The sequence below is a fragment of the Amphiura filiformis genome, chromosome 11 (genome assembly GCF_039555335.1).
Source record: "Amphiura filiformis chromosome 11, Afil_fr2py, whole genome shotgun sequence".
Classification (NCBI taxonomy): Eukaryota; Metazoa; Echinodermata; class Ophiuroidea; order Amphilepidida; family Amphiuridae; genus Amphiura; species Amphiura filiformis.
In genome coordinates, this window is record NC_092638.1 from 19,672,414 (window position 1) to 19,694,855 (window position 22,442).

At 39.8% G+C, this 22,442-nt stretch overlaps 1 protein-coding gene across 1 annotated transcript in view; it reads right to left on the reverse strand.

Moving 5' to 3' along the window:
* Positions 1-22,442, reverse strand: part of LOC140164507 (SHC SH2 domain-binding protein 1 homolog B-like) — a 63,100-nt gene that overhangs the window by 34,553 nt on the left and 6,105 nt on the right. The window contains exon 2 of the mRNA XM_072187802.1: positions 21,577-21,652. Coding sequence (XP_072043903.1) covers positions 21,577-21,643 — 67 coding nt within the window. The 5' untranslated portion in view covers positions 21,644-21,652. The remainder of the gene's footprint in view (positions 1-21,576; positions 21,653-22,442) is intronic.

Consider the following 22,442-nt stretch of genomic DNA (forward strand, 5'->3'; position numbering starts at 1 on the left):
GTATAGTATAGAACCGGGAAGTTTAAAATGCAGAGCAGGGTTTTTGGAAACTTAGGCCTAACCATGACGAAAAGTGAAATCGCCTTGACAGAGATTTTCATTTCTTATTAATTTATCATGATAAAGTGAGCATGGTGAGATCAGATTAAAATCCAAACCCAGCTACACGTTAGTACAATAATTTGTGAAGTACTCTATCAAAATCGATAAAATAAGCAAACGATTTTGCCTAGCAAATTTCAATGAAAACTCAGCCCGGAGAAAAAGGCCGTAATACTTTTGGCCCGAAATATTTCCATAAAAACTCCTTCATTGCAGCTTAAAGTTCTGCAATTTTTTGGAGCTCCGTTTTTCAATGAGAAATTATTCAAACATAGGCCTATTATAGGACATTGCAAATAAAGGTAATTTAATGTAAAAAACAAATATCTAGCACGGGTCACAAATTTCAAAATCATTGCTTACCATTTAAATTAAATAACCCGACTTCATAAGCACCATTGCCACTTGTATTTGTTCTCTAATTTCTTATTTAAATAAGTTTAATCTAGTCTCACTTTATAAATTCAGAAAAATTATAATCTATGTTAAGGCGATTTCACTAGTTACGCATGTTTGAATAAATGATTAGCTGCATGTGTGATAAGACGTGTATTCTTCCCGGATAAAGTCATAATCGTATAATACTGAGGAATATGAGAAGATTTATGAAGTTTCAAGTTGAATTTCATTCGACTATGGATAAGTTGTAACCTTGTATCACGTGTATAGCAAATCTTTGTGGGTAAACCAAGAATGCCTTGTAGGAATATTCCATCGTAGCGGTCATCTGTTGTGCAAGCGCAAAACCTTGGCCCTTCCATGCGTGGTTTGATCACCGTATCACATTGCACAGTGCGCAAATCCTTGGACCTTGCTTGTGTGCTTTGATCACAGATATCATATTGCACAGCACCATGCATGACATGCATGGTTGTGCACACTGCAGTTTGATGAGTGAAACCATATGGTGAAACTTAATCTGTGTGCCACAGGTTTCATGTCACGGATACTGACGGAACAGGGTCAGATTCATTAGAGGCCATTAATTCCTACCCGGGATAGCCGGGTAGGCCAAAGCTAACATTAAACACGGCGCCTCCGCCTAATGCAAACCTGCCCTGTTCCAACAGTCGCTGTACTAAACAGCGCCATGCTATTAAAAATGTCCTCGGCTTTATTGATTGTTTAGACATTTTCCCTAATGGTCATCTAAAATTTTTTATGATACACCTGAATTCAATCTCGCAGCATACAAAAAACCATGGGTACCCCCAATCAGAAATCAATTCCAGTCCCTTCGATACTTCGTCAGGTCGTCGCTGGGTCAGCTAGTCTCAGTCACAGCCAATATGCCACAGCATAATTCGCATTACAGTAGGTGCGACCAAGCGTAGACTTTGCCTAGACTAGTCTTGCATACAAAATCCAATGATCTATTTTTAGCATGTCTCACACAGAGTTCGCGTTGTTCAAGGCCGTGGTTGCTTTACATTGGGCAGTGAATATTATTTTGGGTAAAAAACATGTTACTTTCCGCATAGAAAGGTTTTGATATGTTATAAAACATCACTTTTATATAACTAATAGTCTTAAATTGCAACTTTGTTAAGTCCCAGTAATTGTATAGGTTGACTTCATATAAAATGACAAGCCCAAAGTTGACCATTTTCTTATGATTGCATGTAGTGCAAATGTGCCGAATTCGGAAGGCTTGAAAGTCAAATTGGCCACAATATTAACAATAAATGATGAGATGAGTAGTTATTGGCCCTATTTACTTTTATTTCCATTTCATTTTCAATATATACAGATTTTCTATGGTGTTAAAGTTGGAGTAGAGGAATCTAAATTTGGACCCAAAAGTTGCCCTTTGAATAAATTTCATCTTTGGGAGCCTGTACCTTCCTAATAAAAAGAGAGAGAGGTCTGAAACCTTGTATACACACTAATGGCATGCTCAATTTGTCCACAAGTAAAAAAAAAATGTCTGTAATTGCGCGTTGTGTCACGGGGTCATTAAATATGAAAAAAAAAATGTAATGTTTTGTATACTGGCATGTTTAGCCCCTAAATTCACATTTTTTGTCGGATTAATTGTTTTTTGTTGTCACTGATGCGATATATAGGACAAATACAATGCATATCCAAAACATTGTGACCATTTATTTACATTTCCAACAGCGCCCTCGCGAAGATGAAAATTAATGCAAATTCACCATTTGCAGGGGGCCCAAAGTCGATGTGATCAACCTTCAAAATTTATAAAACATCACTTTTATAAGACTACTAGTCTTAAATTACAACTTTGCTCAATCCCAGTAATTTTATAGGTTGACTTCATATAAAACGACAAGCCCAAAATTGACCATTTTCTTATGATTGCATGTACTGCAAATGTGCCGAATTCGGAAGGTTTAAAAGTCAAAATGGCCACAATATTGAAAATAAATGACTAGATGCGTAGTTATTGGCCCTATTTACTTTTATTTCAATTTTATTTTCAATATTGGGGCCAATTTGACTTTTAAGCCTTCCAAATTCGGCACATTTGCAATACCTGCAATACATGCAATCATAAGAAAATGGTCAACTTTGGGCTTGTCATTTTATATGAAGTCAACCTATACAATTACTGGGAATTAGCAAAGTTGTAATTTAAGACTGGTAGTTATATAAAAGTGATGTTTTATAAATTTTGAAGGTGGACCACATCGACTTTGGGCCCCTGAAAATGTTGAATTTGCAATAAATTTCATCTTCGTGAGGGCGCTGTTCGAAATGTAAATGAGTTGTGACCTCAATTTTTTTTGATGCATTGTATTTATCCTATATATAGCATCAGTGATAACAAAAAATAATTAATCTGACAAAAATGTGAATTTAGGGGCTAAACTTGCCAGTTTACAAAACATTACATTTTTTTCTTGCATATTTAATGACCCCGTGACACAACGCTAATTACAGAATTTTTTATTTTTTACTTTTGACAAATTGGGCATGCAGTTAGTGTGTATACAACATTTCAGACCTCTCTCTCATTTTATAAAGAAGGCACAGACTCCCAAAGATGAAATTTATTTAAAGGGCAACTTTTGGGTCCAAATTTAGACCCCCCTACTCCAACTTTAAATGGCTGCCACAGAAAATCCGTAAGAGCTACAGACCTCAAATTTGCAGGTTTTTAATATTTTTACAGGTACAACATATGACTAAAATATAAAGCAAATCTGGGGGGGTCAGGTGGGGCGACTCCTTGATTTCATATGGAGTGACCCATAAGCATGCATGATATCCTGTAATAATAGGAAACAGAAAGAAACAGAATTGAAGAAAAAGAGCAATTATTAAAGGCCACTTCCAACAAATAAAAATTGCTCTTAGCCATTGGGTTGAGAAATAAGAAATAAGAAATTGGGAATTCTTATTTCCATGCCCCGACACAAAGGCTGGTATTATTCCTAACTGGTAAACAACTAAGTTGGTATGGATGTTGAGAAAGAGAAAGAGCGACCTTTTCTTAAATTATGATATTTTGACAGAAGACAATTTAGTTGGTATCAAAGGTATTTCAGAGATTTTCCATATAAAATATTATCTAACTGTACCACCAAACAAACAGCAATTATGTATAAAGGCCAATTTTGATCATAATATGTGAATCAAGGGAAATGCGTCGGATGTCTCTAAAATGGATTTTGAGATATTACTATTAGCAAAGAAAGGGTTGAAATTTGTTTGTTATACCCGCATGCGAAGCATGAACGGGTATATTGTTATCCTTTGGTTTCTTATCTATGCCTGTGGAACAGGGCATAGATATTCTCCTTATGCTCTTTAGTCTTCTCCGTTTCCTTCTTCTCCTTTTCCTCCTTCTCACCCTTCATATTGACAGGGCTATCTCCAAAACTACAAGGGCCCCAGGGCTCATATTTGGCACACTTATTGGCCCTACCCCGTAGATGTGCCTTTTGCCCATTTTGGCCCCATAGGTCAAAGGTCACGGGCCCCAGGGGCCCAAATGCAAAAATACGTAGCATGCCATTTCTCATCAAATAAAGCAGCCTCAGGGCCATGAGTTGGTGCACTGATAGCCCCAGGGGTACTCTATATATACATGTATACAAGAGCCCCATATGTCATATATTATGGGCCCCAGGGCCCCAAATGTTAAAATAAGGGGCAATAGATTGACAAGGTTAGCTGTAAAACTACAAGGGCACTAGGGCTCATATGTGGCACACATATGGGCCCGAACTTGTAGATATGCATTTTGCCCATTTTGGCCCCAGATTGGTAAGGCTAGGGGCCCCAGAGGCCCAAATGCTAAAAGGGCCGGTCGTTTTTCAGCAAATAAAGTAGCTACAGGGCTCAGATTTGGTACACTTGTAGATCTTTAGCATTAAAAATGTTATATAAATATAAGAGCCCCATATGTTACAAAATATGGGCCCCAGGGCCCTAAATCCTAAAATATAGGGCCGGCCGTTACTCGGTAAATAAAGCAGCTACAATGCTCTAGGTCAGTATATTGATAGCCCTTTTAGAATCAAACATATTACGGGGTGTTAGGGTGGATTAAAGGTGTCATGGTAGGTTAAGGGGTGAGGGATGTTAGGGTGATGGAACAGCCATTAAAGAGACACTCCATTTTGGGATTAAAGGGGTATTCAGATTTTTTTTGATTTTTTGATTTTAGATTTTTTTTTGTATGGAACATGTTTGTTGCATTATTTAAGGAGGAGCGCCCTCAAGCGTTTACACAGCAAATGCAATTAAAGGGTATTATTTGATTTTTAATTAATTAATTAACTTTAATTTTTTTTCGTTGGTATACTGATAGCCCTTTTAGAATATGGGGTGTATGATGGATTAAGAGTGTCATGGTGGGTTAAGGGGGTTAGGGTGGGAAACACAGGCATAGATATTCGTGTTTGGTCAAACACAACTGTGCCATCTAGTTATACCCGCATGCGAAGCATGGACGGGTATATTGCCATCCTTGGGTTTCATCTCCTTATCTATGCCTGTGGAACAGGGCATAGATATTCTGCTTATGCTCTTTAGTCTTCTCCTTTTCCTTCTCCTTCTCCTTATATATGCCTGTGTAGCAGGGCATATATATTCTCCTTATGCTCTTTAGTCTTCTCCTTCTTCTTCTTCTTCTTCTCCTTCTTCTTCTCCTTCTCACGCTTCATATTAACAGGGCTAGCTCCAAAACTACAAGGGCCCCAGGGCTCATACTTGGCACACTTAATGGCCCCACCCCAAAGATGTGCCTTTTAGAGGTCAAGGTCATGTCAAGGTCGTCTAAGTATATATTGTTGGATTGTCATCATATTTGGTGAATGTGATCACAATCGAATGCCAAAAAGGGTCAAGGTCATGTCAAGGTCATCCGAGTATAGTTTCTTGGATTATCATCAAACTTTGTGGATGAGATCTCCATTGAGTGCCAATTATGGTCAAGGTCATGTCAAGGTCATCAGAGCAAAAATTGTTGGATTGTCATCAAACTTGGTTGATGAGATCACCATCGAGTGCGAAAATGGTCAAGGTCATATCAAGGTCATCCGAGTATAGATTATTGAATTGCCACCAAACTTGGTACATGGGATCACCATCGAATGCCAAAAATGGTCAAGGTCATGTCAAGGTCATCAGAGCAAAGATTATTGGATTGCCACCAATCTTGGTACATGGGATCATAATCGACTGCGAAAAATGGTCAAGGTCATGTCAAGGTCATCAGAGTAAAGATTGTTAGATTGTAACCAAACTTGGTGAATGAGATCACAATCGAGCGCCAATATTGGTCAAGGTCATGTCAAGGTCATCCGAGTTAGATTGTTGGATTGTCACCAAACTTAGTGCATGGCATCACCATCGAATGCCAAAAATGGATAAGGTCATGTCAAGGTCATCAGAGTTAAGATTGTTGGATTGTAACCAAACTTGGTGGATGATATCACCATTGAGTGCTAATAATGGTCAAGGTCATGTCAAGGTCATTGGGGGTTAGGTGGGAATCACAGGCATATATATTCGTGTTTGCTCAAACACAACAGTGCCATCTAGTTCTCCTTCTTCTCACGCTTCATATTAACAGGACTATCTCCAAAACTACAAGGGCCCCATGGCTCATATTTGGCACACTTAATGGCCCTACCCCATAGATGTGCCTTTTGCCCATTTTGGCCCCATAGGTCAAAGGTCACGGGCCCCAGGGGCCCAAATGTAAAAATACCAATCGTGCCATTTCTCATCAAATAAAACAGCCTCATAGCCCTGAGTTGGTACACTGATAGCCCTAGGGGTACTCTATATTTACAAATATACAAGGCCCCATATGTTATATATTATGGGCCCCAGGGGCCCAAATGTTAAAATATGGTGCAACAGATTTACAAGCCCAGCTCTAAAAGTACAAGATCACTAGGGCTCATATGTGGCATATGTATGAGCCCTAAGTTGTAGATGTGCCTTTTGCCCGTTTTGGTCCCAGATGTACAGGGCTAGGGGCCCATGGGCCCAAATGTTAAAACAAAGGGCTGGCTGTTTTCTCAGTAAATAAAGCAGCTGCAATGCTCTATGTTGGTATACTGATAGCTGTTTTAGCATTAAACATATTACGGGGTGTCAGGCTGGGTTGAGAGTGTCATGGTGGGTGGGGGTGCGGGGTTGGGGGTTAGTGGGGGAAACACAGGCATAGATATTCGTGTTTGGTCAAACACAACTGTGCCATCTAGTTATACCCGCATGCAATAGCATGCAGGGTATCTTCCCATCCTGTGGTTTCTTCTCCTCCTCCTCCTCCTCCTTTTCCTCCCATCAAACACATCATTCTGTCAAGGCTAGCGCTAAAACTACAAGGGCCCCAGGTCCCATATGTGGTACACTTATGGGCCCTACCCCGTAGAAGTGCCTTTTGCCCATCTTGGCCCCAGAGGTCAAAGGTCACGGGCCCCAGGGGCCTAAATGTGAAAATTCAAAGCACGCCGTTTCTCATCAAATGAAGCAGCCTCAGGGCCCTGAGTTGGTACACTGATAGCCCTAGGGGGACTCTATATTAACAAATATACAAGAGCCCCATATGTTATATATTATGGGCCCCAGGGGCCCAAATGTTAAAATATGGTGCAACAGATTGACAAGCTTAGCTCTAAAAGTACAAGATCACTAGGGCTCATATATGACATATGTATGGGCCCTAAGTTGTAGATGTGCCTTTTGCCTATTTTGGCCCCAGATGTACAAGGCTAGAGGCCCCAGGAGCCCAAATGTTAAAACAAAGGGCCGGCCGTTTCTCAGTAAATAAAGTAGCTACAGGGCTCAGATTTGGTACACAGATAGGTTTTTAGTATTATATTGTCATATCTATATATCCCATATGTCACATAATATGGGCCCCTGGGCCCCAAATGCTAAAACATAGGGCCGGTCGTTACTCTGTAAATAAAGCAGCTTTAGGGCTCAGAGTTAGTACACAGATTACACCTGAAAATCACATTGTTATATGTACATGTGAGCCCCATATATTACATTATATGGGCCCCAGGGCCCCAAACGCTAAAACATAGGGCCGGCCGTTACTCAGTAAATAAAGCAGCTACAGTGCCCAGCTTGAGTCTACTGATAGCACTAGAGAATTAAACTTCAACATATGTCCATGGGCCTCATAAGTCAAATATTATGGGCCCCATGGCCCCAAATGTTAAAACAAAGGGCTGGCCGTTTCTCATCAAATAAAGCAGCTTCCGGGCTCAGAATTTGTACACAGTAGCACCTGAGAATTATATTGTTATTAACACCCACATACCCCCACCCTACACACGTAGGACTAAACAGACATATCCGTATTATAATTATTAATATAATAATTGGATATACCAGCGTGAAGCGTTAAGGCTGTTCCAGTTAAATTACATACCCATTGGCTGTTCTATTTAATTTACATACTCCCTCTGAAATGGTCCCAAAATAGACTGTTCCGTTTAATTTACACACTCCCTCTGAAATGGCTGTTCCATTTAATTTACATACTCCCACTGGAATAGTTTTCCCCTAATCATATTGCATAGCCTCACTGTGAATAAGAGAGACTGACAACAGCAATCTATGGAGAGACAACTCCGCTGGGAGGGGACTTTTTACAAGTTCTTTATTTTAAGTGCTACGAGAGTGCAACCTGCATTAAATTAAAGCTTGTGACTTCTTTCAATTTTTACACATTTTCCACCCAATTGGGCGACTTTTTACAATTTCTCTGTTTTAAGTCCTCAGCAATTTGTACACAGATAGCACCTGAGAATTATATTGTTACTAACACCCACGCACGCACCCATCCACCCCACACACGTAGGACTAAACAGACAGATCGTATTATATCATAATTGGAAATACCAGCGTGAAGCGTTAAAGCTGTTCCAGTTAAATTACATACCCATTGGCTGTTCCATTTAATTTACATACTCCCTCTGAAATGGCCCCAAAAAGGCTGTTCCGTTTAATTTACATACTCCCTCTGAAATGGCTGTTCCATTAAATTTACATACTCCCTCTGGAATAGCTTTCCCCTAATCAAATTGCGTATTGTGAATTTCAATCCATCAAATTGCATAGCTTCACTGTGAATTAGAGAGACTGACAACAGCAACCTAAGTCCTTAGTAAATAAGGACTGTAAGTTTGTGTACACCGCCAACATGCGGGTATAGCCGTATTTGTGTACAAATATATAGCCTTCTAGTTCTCCTTCTCCTTCATCAAACACATCATTCTGTCAAGGCTAGCGCTAAAACTACAAAGGCCCTGGGGCCCATATGTGGTACACTTATGGGCCCTACCTGTAGAAGTGCCTTTTGCCCATCTTGGCCCCAGAGGTCAAGGTCACGGGCCCCAGGGGCCCAAATGTGAAAATACAAAGCACGCCATTTCTCATCAAATGAAGCAGCCTCAGGGCCCTGAGTTGGTACACTGATAGCCCTAGGGGTACTATATATATATACAAATATACAAGAGCCCCATATGTTATATATTATGGGCCCCAGGGGCCCATATGTTAAAATATGGTGCAACAAATTGACAAGCCTAGCTCTATAAGTATAAGATGACTAGGGCTCATATGTGGCATATGTATGGGCCCTAAGATGTAGATGTGCCTTTTGCCCATTTTGTCCCCATATGTACAAGGCTAGGGGCCCCAGGGGCCTAAATGTTAAAACAAAGGGCCGGCCGTTTCTCAGCAAATAAAGTAGCTACAGGGTTCAGATTTGGTACACAGATAGGTCTTTAATATTATATTGTCATATGTATATATAACCCCCATATGTCACATAATATGGGCCCCAGGGCCCCAAACGCTAAAACATGGGGCCGGCCGTTACTCAGTAAATAAAGCAGCTACAATACCCAGCTTGAGTCTACTGATAGCACTTGAGAATCATACTTCAACATATGTACATGAGCCCCATAAGTCATATATATTGGGCCCCAGGGCCCCAAATGTTAAAACAAAGGGCCGGCCGTTTCTCATCATATAAACCAGCTTTATGGCTCAGAGTTTGTACACATATTACACCTGAGAATTACATTGTTATATGTACATATGAGCCCCATACATCACATAATATTGGCCCCAGGGCCCCAAACGCTAAAACATAGGGCCGGCCGTTACTCAGTAAATAAAGCAGCTACAGTGCCCAGCTTGAGTCTACTGATAGCACTTGAGAATTATACTACAACATAATTATGTACATGGGCCTCATAAGTCAAATATTATGGACCCCAGGGCCCCAAATGTTAAAACAAAGGGCCGGCCGTTTCTCATCAAAGAAAGCAGCTTCCGGGCTCAGAATTTGTACACAGATAGCACCTGAGAATTATATTGTCACTAACACCCACCCACCCATCCACCCCACACACGTAGGACTAAACAGACAGATCGTATTATCTTACTATAAATAGGGAAATGTTGTATGTATCTATCTATCTATCTATCTATGTATCATGGAAAGGCTCCGTCAGTTTCGATCCAAATGTCGCCAAATTCATACGGAAGATCGATGAATATACGGGAACGTGTATAAACTTTATTTGGTTGAAAACGGTCAAGAATTGGCTGCAAAAACAGTGAAAATATGGGTAAAACGGGTTTTTGTTATGAAAATCAGTTGTCAGCTTACGCGTCACTGCAGCTGGCCGGCAGCGCGTCGGCGCCTCGTGCGTCACTGCGCACTACGCCAATGGGCGCGTAAACGGCGCAGAGCCACGCGACTTGCGAGTCAGAGACCAGTGGACATGATAATACGGAAAGAAGGACAAAAAGGTACATGGACGGGTCACAGGATTATGATAACGGGTGAACACGTCCGCAGACACGCTATGAGAGGACGTAATAAATATGGGAAAAAGATGTTTGTTGTATAAACAACATGAAGCGGTACTATAAAGAAAAATTCAATTAAAATGAGGGCAAAAAAGTACGACCTGTTCAGTAATTATACCCGCATGCAGCGCATGCAGGGTATCTTCCCATCCTGTGGTTTCTTCTCCTCCTCCTCCTCCTCCTCCTCCTTCTTCTCCTATCAAACACATCATTCTGTCAAGGCTAGCGCTAAAACTACAAGGGCCCCAGGGCCCATATGTAGTACACTTATGGGCCCTACCCCGTAGATGTGCCTTTTGCCCATCTCGGCCCCAGAGGTCAAAGGTCACGGGCCTCAGGGGCCCAAATGTAAAAAACACAAACCATGCCGATTCTCATCAGATGAAGCAGCCTCAGGGCCATAAGTTGGTACACTGATAGTCCCAAGGGTACTCTATAAATACAAGTATACATGAGCCCCATATGTTATATATTATGGGCCCCAGGGCCCCAAATGTTAAAAATATGGGGCAACAGATTGACAAGCCTAGCTCTAAAGCTACAAGGGCACTAGGGCTCATATGTTGCACATGTATAAGCCCTAAATTGTAGATGTGCCTTTTGCCCATTTTGGCCCCAGATGTACAAGGCTAGAGGCCCCAGGGGCCCAAATGTTAAAACAAAGGGCCGGCCGTTTCTCAGCAAATAAAGTAGCTACAGGGCTCAGATTTGGTACACAGATAGGTTTTCAGTATTATATTGTCATATGTATATATGTACCCCATATGTCACATAATATGGGCCCCTGGGCCCCAAACGCTAAAACATAAGGCCGGTCGTTACTCTGTAAATAAAGCAGCTTTAGGGCTCAGAGTTAGTACACAGATTGCACCTGAAAATCACATTGTTATATGTACATGTGAGCCCCATATATTACATTATATGGGCCCCAGGGCCCCAAACTCTAAAACATAGGGCCGGCTGTTACTCTGTAAATAAAGCAGCTTTAGGGCTCAGAGTTAGTACACAGATTGCACCTGAAAATCACATTGTTATATGTACATGTGAGCCCCATATATTACATTATATGGGCCCCAGGGCCCCAAAACGCTCAAACATAGGGCCGGCCGTTACTCAGTAAATAAAGCAGCTGCAGTGCCCAGCTTGAGTCTACTGATAGCACTAGAGAATTAAACTTCAACATATGTCCATGGGCCTCATAAGTAAATTATTATGGGCCCCATGGCCCCAAATGTTAAAACAAAGGGCCGGCCGTTTCTCATCAAATAAAGCAGCTTCGGGCTCAGAATTTGTACACAGTAGCACCTAAGAATTATATTGTTATTAACACCCACATACCCCCCACCCTACACATGTAGGACTAAACAGACATACCCGTATTATAATTATTAATATAATAATTGGAAATACCAGCGTGAAGCGTTAAGGCTGTTCCAGTTAAATTACACACCCATTGGCTGTTCTATTTAATTTACATACTCCCTCTGAAATGGTCCCAAAATAGGCTGTTCCGTTTAATTTACATACTCCCTCTAAAATGGCTGTTCCATTTAATTTACATACTCCCTCTGGAATAGTTTTCCCCTAATTACATTGCATAGCCTCACTGTGAATAAGAGAGACTGACAACAGCAATCTATGGAGAGACAACTCCCCATGGCAGGGGACTTTTTACAAGTTCTTTATTTTAAGTGCTACGAGAGTGCAACCTGCATTAAATTAAAGCTTGTGACTTGGACTTTCAATTTTTACACTTTTTTTACGACTTTTTATATTTTAAGTCCTCAGCAATTTGTACACAGATAGCACCTGAGAATTATATTGTTACTAACACCCACGCACGCACCCATCCACCCCACACACGTAGAACTAAACAGACAGGCCGTATTATATCATAATTGGAAATACCAGCGTGAAGCGTTAAGGCTGTTCCAGTTAAATTACATACCCATTGGCTGTTCCATTTAATTTACATACTCCCTCTGAAATGGCCCCAAAAAGGCTGTTCCGTTTAATTTACATACTCCCTCTGAAATGGCTGTTCCGTTTAATTTACATACTCCCTCTGGAATAGTTTCCCCTAATCATATTGTATAGCCTCGCTGTGAGTAAGAGAGACTGACAACAGCAACTTATGGAGAGTAAGAGAGACGACTCCCCTGGGAGGGGACTTTTTACTATTTCTTTATTTTAAGTGCTACGACAGTGCAATCTAGGCCTACATTCAATTAAAGCTTGTGACTTGGACTTTCACTTTTTACACATTTTCTGCCCAATTGGGCGATTTTTTACAATTTCTTTATTTTAAGTCCTCAGCAAATAAGGACTGTAAGTTTGGGTACACCGATAACATGCGGGTATAGCCGTATTTGTGTACAAATATATAGCCTTCTAGTTATTCCTGTTATGGTGAACGCTCCCATCTAGCGGGGACCCGCGCGAAGCGCGGGTATCCCGCTAGTATCATAATAATTGGAAATACCAGCGTGAACCGTTAAGGCTGTTCCAGTTAAATTACATACCCATTGGCTGTTCTATTTAATTTACATACTCCCTCTGAAATATCTCCAAAAAAGGCTGTTCCGTTTAATTTACATACTCCCTCTGAAGTGGCTGTTCCATTTAATTTACATACTCCCTCTGGAATAGTTTCCCCTAATCATATTGCATAGCCTCACTGTGAGTAAGAGAGACTGACAACAGCAACCTATGGAGAGTAAGAGACGACTCCCCTGGGGGGACTTTTTACAATTTCTTTATTTTAAATGCATCGACAGTGCAACCTATATTCAATTAAAGACTTGGACTTTCACTTTTTACACATTTTCTGCCCAATTGGGCGACTTTTTACAATTTCTTTATTTTAATTCCTCAGCAAATAAGGACTGTAAGTTTGGGTACACCAATAACATGCGGGTATAGCCGTATTTGTGTACAAATATATAGCCTTCTAGTTCTCCTTCTCCTCCTTCTCCATCAAACACATCATTCTGTCAAGGCTAGCGCTAAAACTACAAAGGCCCTGGGGCCCATATGTGGTACACTTATGGGCCCTACCCCGTAGAAGTGCCTTTTGCCCATCTTGGCCCCAGAGGTCAAAGGTCACGGGCCCCAGGGGCCCAAATGTGAAAATACAAAGCACGCTGTTTCTCATCAAATGAAGCAGCCTCAGGGCCCTCAGTTGGTACACTGATAGCCCTAGGGGCACTCTATATTTACAAATATACAAGAGCCCCATATGTTATATATTATGGGCCCCAGGGGACCAAATGTTACAATATGGTGCAACAGATTGACAAGCCTAGCTCTAAAAGTACAAGATCACTAGGGCTCATACATGGCATATGTATGGGCCCTAAGTTGTAGATGTGCCTTTTGCCCGTTTTGGCCCCAGATTTACAAGGCTAGGGGCCCCAGGGGCCAAAATGTTAAAACAAAGGGCCGGCCGTTTCTCAGCAAATAAAGTAGCTACAGGGTTCAGATTTGGTACACAGGTAGGTCTTTAGTATTATATTGTCAAATGTATGTATAACCCCATACGTCACATAATATGGGCCCCAAGGCCCCAAACGCTAAAACATATGGTCGGCCGTTACTCAGTAAATAAAGCAGCTACAATGCCCAGCTTGAGTTTACTGATAGCACTTGACAATTATACTTCAACATTATGTACATGAGCCTCATAAGTAAAAAAATATGGGCCCCAGGGCCCCACATGTTAAAACAAAGGGCCGGCTGTTTCTCATCAATTAAAGCAGCTTTAGGGCTCAGAGTTTGTACACAGATTGCACCTGAGAATTACATTGTTATATGTACATATGAGCCCCATATACCACATAATATGGGCCCCAGGGCCCCAAATGCTAAAACATAGGGTCGGCCATTACTCAGTAAATAAAGCAGCTACATGGTTCAGATTTGGTACACAGATAGGTCTTTAGTATTATATTGTCATATGTATATATAATCCCCATATGTCACATAATATGGGCCCCAGGGCCCCAAACGCTAAAACATAGGGCTGGCCGTTACTCAGTAAATAAAGCAGCTACAATGCCCAGCTTGAGTCTACTGATAGCACTTGAGAATCATACTTTAACATATGTACATGAGCCCCATAAGTCATATATATTGGGCCCCAGGGCCCCAAATGTTAAAACAAAGGGCCGGCCGTTTCTCATCAAAGAAAGCAGCTTCCGTGCTCAGAATATGTACACAGATAGCACCTGAGAAGTATATTGTTACTAACACCCACACACCCATCCACCCCACACACGTGGGACTAAACAGACAGATCAGATTATCATAATTGGAAATACCAGCGTGAAGCGTTAAGGCTGTTCCAGTTAAATTACATACCCATTGGCTGTTCCATTTAATTTACATACTCCCTCTGAAATGGCCCCCAAAAGGCTGTTCCGTATAATTTACATACTCTCTCTGAAATGGCTGTTCCATATAATTTACATACTCCCTCTGGAATAGTTTCCCCTGAATCATATTGCATAGCCTCACTGTGAGTAAGAGAGACCATTACCAATTGGCTGTTCCATTTAATTTACATACTCCCTCTGAAATGTCCCCAAAAAAGGCTGTTCCGTTTAATTTACATACTCCCTCTGAAATGGCTGTTCCATCTAATTTCCATACTCCCTCTGGAAAAGGGGACTTTTTACAATTTCTTTATTTTAAGTGCTACGATAGTGCAACCTACATTCAATTAAAGCTTGTGACTTGGACTTTCACTTTTTACACATTTTCTGCCCAATTGGGCGACTTTTTACAATTTCTTTATTTTAAGTCCTCAGCAAATAAGGACTGTAAGTTTGGGTAGACCGATAACATGCGGGTATAGCCGTATTTGTGTACAAATATATAGCCTTCTAGTTTTATATTGTTTTCAGCGATTGATAAAATGATGTAACTTAGCAAAGAAAAGGCGTATCAACATGGGGTTTTCAGTTTCCAAAAGCTCTAAATACCCTCTTTATAAACATGTAAAAGTCATTTTTGACCAGGGTCGACATGTAACTTATTCCCCTTGATCATGTCACATATCTTCTGTCCATTTCAAAGGCATGTTAAGTAACCTACTCGCAAAGTGTAAATTGCTATCCAAGAAAATAATAAAAAGTATGGGCATAGCTTTTATTCTATCTTCATAAGGCCAAAAAAAATGTTGTTGTGTTGCCCTCAAGTGGAAAAATGGGAATTTTTTTTTAACCTTCAGTTTTTAAACATCTCCTCAAATATTAAATAATGCTTCTTCAATTAGGGGATATAATGTCAATTTTGACTTCTGGATACCTGTTAGACATCAATTAAAGACTACAACACAGGAAATTAATAGTTGGCACACCTGCACTAAACAATGGAAATGCATGCCCTATAAAATTGGGGAGGCGAGGGAAACATGCATGCAATATATGTGAAGTACAGACACCCCCCTATATCGCACCCTTCCCCACTCCCCATCATTCAATGTTGGAGGGTCTCACGGACCTGTTGACAACATGGCTTGGTCCAACATTGAATTGGGGAGCGGGGCAGAGATATACCAAAAGACAGGCAAACTGTGCCAACCTTTTTTTCCTGGATTGTCCGAGTCAAATCCTAAATATTGCATCTGTTTTCCGTTTTTACTCAATAACTTTGCAACGGAATGTTGTATTATCTTCATATTTCACACAAACACATATAAGTGATAGGGCTTTACGATAAATAAATAAAATAGAAAAAATGTATTTGTTTATTTAGGGGGTGGGCATTAAAAACATCGCTAATGCCTGGTTTTGCGTCTTGGCTTGGGTCTGAATTACGCGAAAACTCTTTGACAAAAAAAGAAAGAATGATTTTTAAATGCAGTATTACATCGAATTGCTTCTAATTCAAATGATAAATAAAAAGAACTGAATGAGCAATTTTCAATCAGCTATTATCAAATTAATGTAATTGCACCCGTATCATAGATAGGGCAATTTTACGTATGTTTATATAAAAACATCATCAGTGCGGAAATTACGATGATATTTGTACAGTGCCGTAAAATATAGGTAGACATACAGAAAAAAGACGGACACTGGCTTATGACAAATATAATATGATGAAGAATATTATAAAATAAAAATGAAAAAGAAATCTAAATACATTCAGGGGCTCGAACCCGTGTTCCACTGCGCCTGAGGCAGATGCCGTATCAATTGCGCCACAGAGCTGTGTAACTTCAACAGGCTTAAACTATAATATAATGCTATTCAAGATGCATGTATATAAATATACGCTCTACAAACGGTATACAGTCCAAAAATTACTCTCTTACGGCATTTGTTTCATTAACTGAATATTTATCATATAGCAGGTGTTGGCTGACATTGTGCTTCACATTTAGTTCAGTTTTGTCCGGGATAAATGACTACGGGACAAAATCGGACGGTATACACGTCTTTAAAGAGTAAAGAATTTTAATATAATATTACTTTCTTTTTTATTTATAAATACAAACGTGTATATCGTTAGTTTTTGTCCCAAAGTCATTTTATCCCGGCCCAAAACTGAAATAAATGTGGAGCACAATGTCAGCCAACACCTGCTATATGATAAATATTCAGTTAATGAAACAAATGCCGTAAAAGTGTGATTTGTTTGACTGTATACCGTTTGTAGAGCGTATATTTATATACATGCATCTTGAATAGCATTATATTATAGTTTAAGCATGTTGAAGTAACACAGCTCTGTGGTTCAATGGATACGGCATCTGCCACAGGCGCATTGGAACACGGGTTCGAGCCCCTGAATATATTTAGATTTCTTTTTCTTTTCTTTTCTTTTTTGTTATTATTTTACAATATCCTTCATCATATTATATTCATCATTATATTAATTTTTGCCAATGTCCGTCCTTCTTTATACCCGCATGCAATAACATGCAGGGTATCTTCCCATCCTGTGGTTTCTTCTCCTCCTTCTCCCATCAAACACAACATTCTGTCAAGGCTAGCGCTAAAACTACAAGGGCCCCAGGTCCCATATGTGGTACACTTATGGGCCCTGCCCCGTAGAAGTGCCTTTTGCCCATCTTGGCCCCAGAGGTCAAAGGTCACGGGCCCCAGGGGCCCAAATGTGAAAATACAAAGCACGCCTGCTTCTCATCAAATGAAGCAGCCTCAGGGCCCTGAGTTGGTACACTGATAGCCCTAGGGGTACTCTATATTTACAAATATACAAGAGCCCCATATGTTATATATTATTGGCCCCAGGGGCCCAAATGTTAAAATATGGTGCAACAGATTGACAAGCCTAGCTCATTAAGTATAAGATGACTAGGGCTCATATGTGGCATATGTATGGGCCCTAAGTTGTAGATGTGCCTTTTGCCCATTTTGGCCCCATATGTACAAGGCTAGGGGCCCCAGGGGCCTAAATGTTAAAACAAAGGGCCGGCCGTTTCTCAGCAAATAAAGTAGCTACAGGGTTTAGATTTGGTACACAGGTCTTTAGTATTATATTGTCATATGTATATATAACCCCCATATGTCACATAATATGGGATCCAGGGCCCCAAAAGCTAAAACATAGGGCCGGCCGTTACTCAGTAAATAAAGCAGCTACAGTGCCCAGCTTGAGTTTTCTGATAGTACTTGAGAATTATACTTCAACATATGTACATGAGCCCCATAAGTCAAATGTTATGGGCCCCAGGGCCCCAATTGTTAAAACAAAGGGCCGGCCATTTCTCATCAAATAAAGCAGCTTCAGGGCTCAGAGTTTGTACACAGATTGCACCTGAGAATTATATAGTTATAAGTACATATGAGCCCCATATGTCACATAATATGGGCCCAGGGCCCCAAACGCTAAAACATAGGGCCGGCCGTTACTCAGTAAATAAAGCAGCTACACTGCCCAGCTTGAGTCTACTGATAGCACTTGAGAATTATACTTCAACATAATTATGTACATGGGCCTCATAAGTCAAATCTTATGGGCCCCAGGGCCCCAAATGTTAAAACAAAGGGCGGGCCGTTTCTCATCAAAGAAAGCAGCTTCCGGGCTCAGGATTTGTACACAGATAGCACCTGAGAACTATATTGTTACTAACACCCACACACCCATCCACCCCACACACGTAGGACTAAACAGACAGATCGTATTATATCATAATTGGAAATACCAGCGTGAAGCGTTAAGGCTGTTCCAGTTAAATTACATACCCATTGGCTGTTCCATTTAATTTACATATTCCCTCTGAAATGTCCCCCAAAAAGGCTGTTCCGTTTAATTCACATACTCCCTCTGAAATGGCTGTTCCATTTAATTTACATACTCCCTCTGGAATAGTTTCCCCGTAATCATATTGCATAGCCTCACTGTGAGTAAGAGAGACTGGCAACAGCAACCTATGGAGAGTAAGAGAGACGACTCCCCTGGGAGGGGACTTTTACAATTTCTTTATTTTAAGTGCTACGACAGTGCAACCTACATTCAATTAAAGCTTGTGACTTGGACTTTCACTTTTTACACATTTTCTGCCCAATTGGACGACTTTTTACAATTTCTTTATTTTAAGTCCTCAACAAATAAGGACTATAAGTTTGGCTACACCGATAACATGCGGGTATAGCCGTATTTGTGTACAAATATATAGCCTTCTAGTTTTTTCTGTATTTCTACCTTTATTTTACGGCACTGTACAAATATCACCATAATTGCCGCACCGAGTTGTTTGTCAAAATGGAAACTCGGATGGCTTTCAAAACAGAGCATCACGTGTCCACGGCCATGATGATTGAACTGAAAAAAGTTTGAAATTGCCAATCACAATGCCTAATATGGCCATTATATACCATGAGAGATTTTCAATTCAGAAAAAAATATTTGAACCGTTTTTTACGAAAAATGTGAATTTTAAGGTGTTACAATCCAAACCGGAAACAAGTTTCGTTCATTCAGGTTGCATGAGATATGATGTGCATATAAATGGTAAAAAATGATGCTTTTATAGCACTTAGGAGAAAGTCATATTTTCAAATTACTGCAGATATACAGTTTTGTTGGTTGCGTAGGCCTATACAATTTTAACATTGAATATTAAAAAAGGATTTATTGATTATCGATAATCGATAATAATTGATTATCGATATTATTTTTGATTAATTTTAATTTTTGCATATTGAAACGAATATGGGGATTAATCCATGAAAATTTAGTGGCCATATGCTTAATGCTTTATATTTTATAAGCCAAAATATGAAATTAGATGCATTTTGGAAGAATTATCATAGCTTTAAACTACGAAAATAATCGGCAATCATATAATATTCTTTTGACTTATCCCTTATTTCATTAATATTTTTTATCAATATGAACTTTACATATTGATATGAATGTGAGGATTACTCCCTGAAAATTTGGTGGTCATACCTTTTATGGTTTTTTATTTTATAAACCAAAATATGAAGTTAGATGCATATTTTGGACGAGTTATCATAGCTTTAAACTTCAAAAATAATCGGCAATTATATAACATTCTTTTGACTTATACCTTATTTCACAATATTTTTTGTTAATATTAATTTTATATATTGATATGCATGTGAGGATTATTTCCTGAAAATTTGGTGGCCATACCTTTAACGGTTTTTATTTTACAAGCCAAAATATGAAATTAGATGCATATTTTTGGAATTGATTCGGACAACCCAGGAAATTAATAGTTGGCACACCTGCACTAAACAATGGAAATGCGTGCCCTATTAAAATTGGGGAGGCGAGGGAAACATGCATGCAATATATGTGAAGTACAGACACCCCCTATATCGCTTCCTTCCCCACTCCCCATCATTCAATGTTGGAGGTCTCACGGACCTGTTGACAACATGGCTTGGTCCAACATTGAATTGGGGGAGCGGGGGCAGAGATATACCAAAAGACAGGCAAACTGTGCCAACCGTTTTTTCCTGGATTGTAGTCTTTCAATAAAATATTAATTTTAAGTGAAAAACATTGATTTTTTGAACAAATCTGTAAAAATCATCATTCCAAAAAAAATGTTGAGGGCAGTACAACATTTTTGTTTTGCCTAAAGACAGATTTTGTGCAAATCTATCACCACATGCAAAAATGCAAAAAAACAAAGTTTTGATGAATTTATGGTGCTTTGCAGCCTATTTCTGAATCAAATTCACAGAAAATGGCAAAAGAAAAAAAACACACCCAAAAACATGTTTTTCAATTCAGTGGGTTTTTTTTATCTAGACCAGTTTTCATGCCTGATTTTAGGGGATATTGTGGTATCCATGGGCAAATCACTGCTAATCTTTTGAAATGCACTAAATAACCTTTACAAACTTAGCTACCACAAGCTGTTTTTTTAATACTTCCATCAGAGCTATCATATTTTTTGTCACCAATAATTGGACCAAAATGACACCAAACATGATACAGAGGAAAACGTGACTTTTTACAGATTCTGTATGTTTTGCTCTCTCAACATGGTCAGATGAAGGGTTTACTCATCCTTAGGAGGGGTATTATTAGCTGATGTAAGAAAAATAATTATCAAGCACGAATCACATAGTTTTATTTAAAACAAACTCATAGTGACCATAAAAACATCCGTCTCTCAACATGCGATATTCAAAATTCCAGCCGAAATTGTGGAGTGCAATGACGTTCCAGTAATACAATGAAGGCTGATGACAATTGAGCACAAACAACCATTACGTCATTGCACTTAGACATTTTCAGCGCAGGAATTTTGAATATCGTGTGTTGAGAGTCGACTGGTTTTTTTTCGTGGCAATGGGAAAATACCATAGGGCCCCCAATAACTTGGGCCAGGTGCTATTGCCCCCTCCCCAATATTTAAAATCTTCTGGAGTCTCTGAACTTGTGTGCTTCACTGTGTAATTGTCTGGCATTTAGTTAGTAGTGGTGCACTCTCTTAACTGGGCAACTTCTGAGGAGAGAAATTCCACACTCCCATCTAACAATGCACACTCCACGGGCAGGGTTGTAGCTAGCAGCAATTGAGTGCTGGGCAGCAATTTACAGAATATTATCTCAGTGGTGGGCTCAAGAAGTGAGTGGTGGGCTCCACCGCCCACTGTATGTAGCTATAACCCTGTCCACGGGTCTTTGGTTTCTTACCATGTCCATTGGCTGTACCATTTGCCTTGCTTGCACCTGTCTTCTGCTTCTTAGTTGCCTTTTCCATGGTAGATATCTGCAATTAAATAAAATATTAAAGGCAATGCCGGACTAGCAATGTGTCAATTTACTGACTCAAGTACCGTACCCATCTCTGTAACCCTATATCTGTGCCAGCCTTCTTTTGGAGGTGGTGGGGGTGGAGGGGTCTCCGACACAATTCTATTATCGTTCCAGTAATATGCTGCTTCCTATGATGTCACTTGCAGAGTCATCCTCATTTTAAAATATATCACATTGCGTCAAAATATTGATTACTGTAAAAGTCAATATTTTCGCGAGAAGATATTTTCGCGATTTTGAAGATTTTATCAATTGCGCGAGAATTAAATTTCGCGGTTTTGATATTGATACAATAGAAACCTAATGCAAAAGGTTATTTTCGCGATTTTATGTCCACTCGCGAAATTCGCGAAAATAAAAACCTCGCGAAAATTTCCACTTTTACAGTATACCCACCCACCCCTAAAAAAATTGTCACTGATTAAAACCAATGTATCATTAAATTAATTGAGGGCTTAGAGCCAGAACCACCTATGTCCATATGTTTTCTCAATTACATGTTACTCATTTCGGTAACAAATGGACGGCCAATTCTGCCCTCCATAAGAAAATGTAAGTGACTTTGGGGTAGGCCCTATATGCATGGTCACTTGCGTCTAACTAACTGTTCAAGTGACCATGCATATACCCTAAAGTCACTTGCATTTATTATGGAGGGCATAATTAACCGTCCATTTGTTGCCGAAATGAGTAATATGTAATTGAAAAAACAAATGGACATAATCAAGTAGGAATTTGTGCTT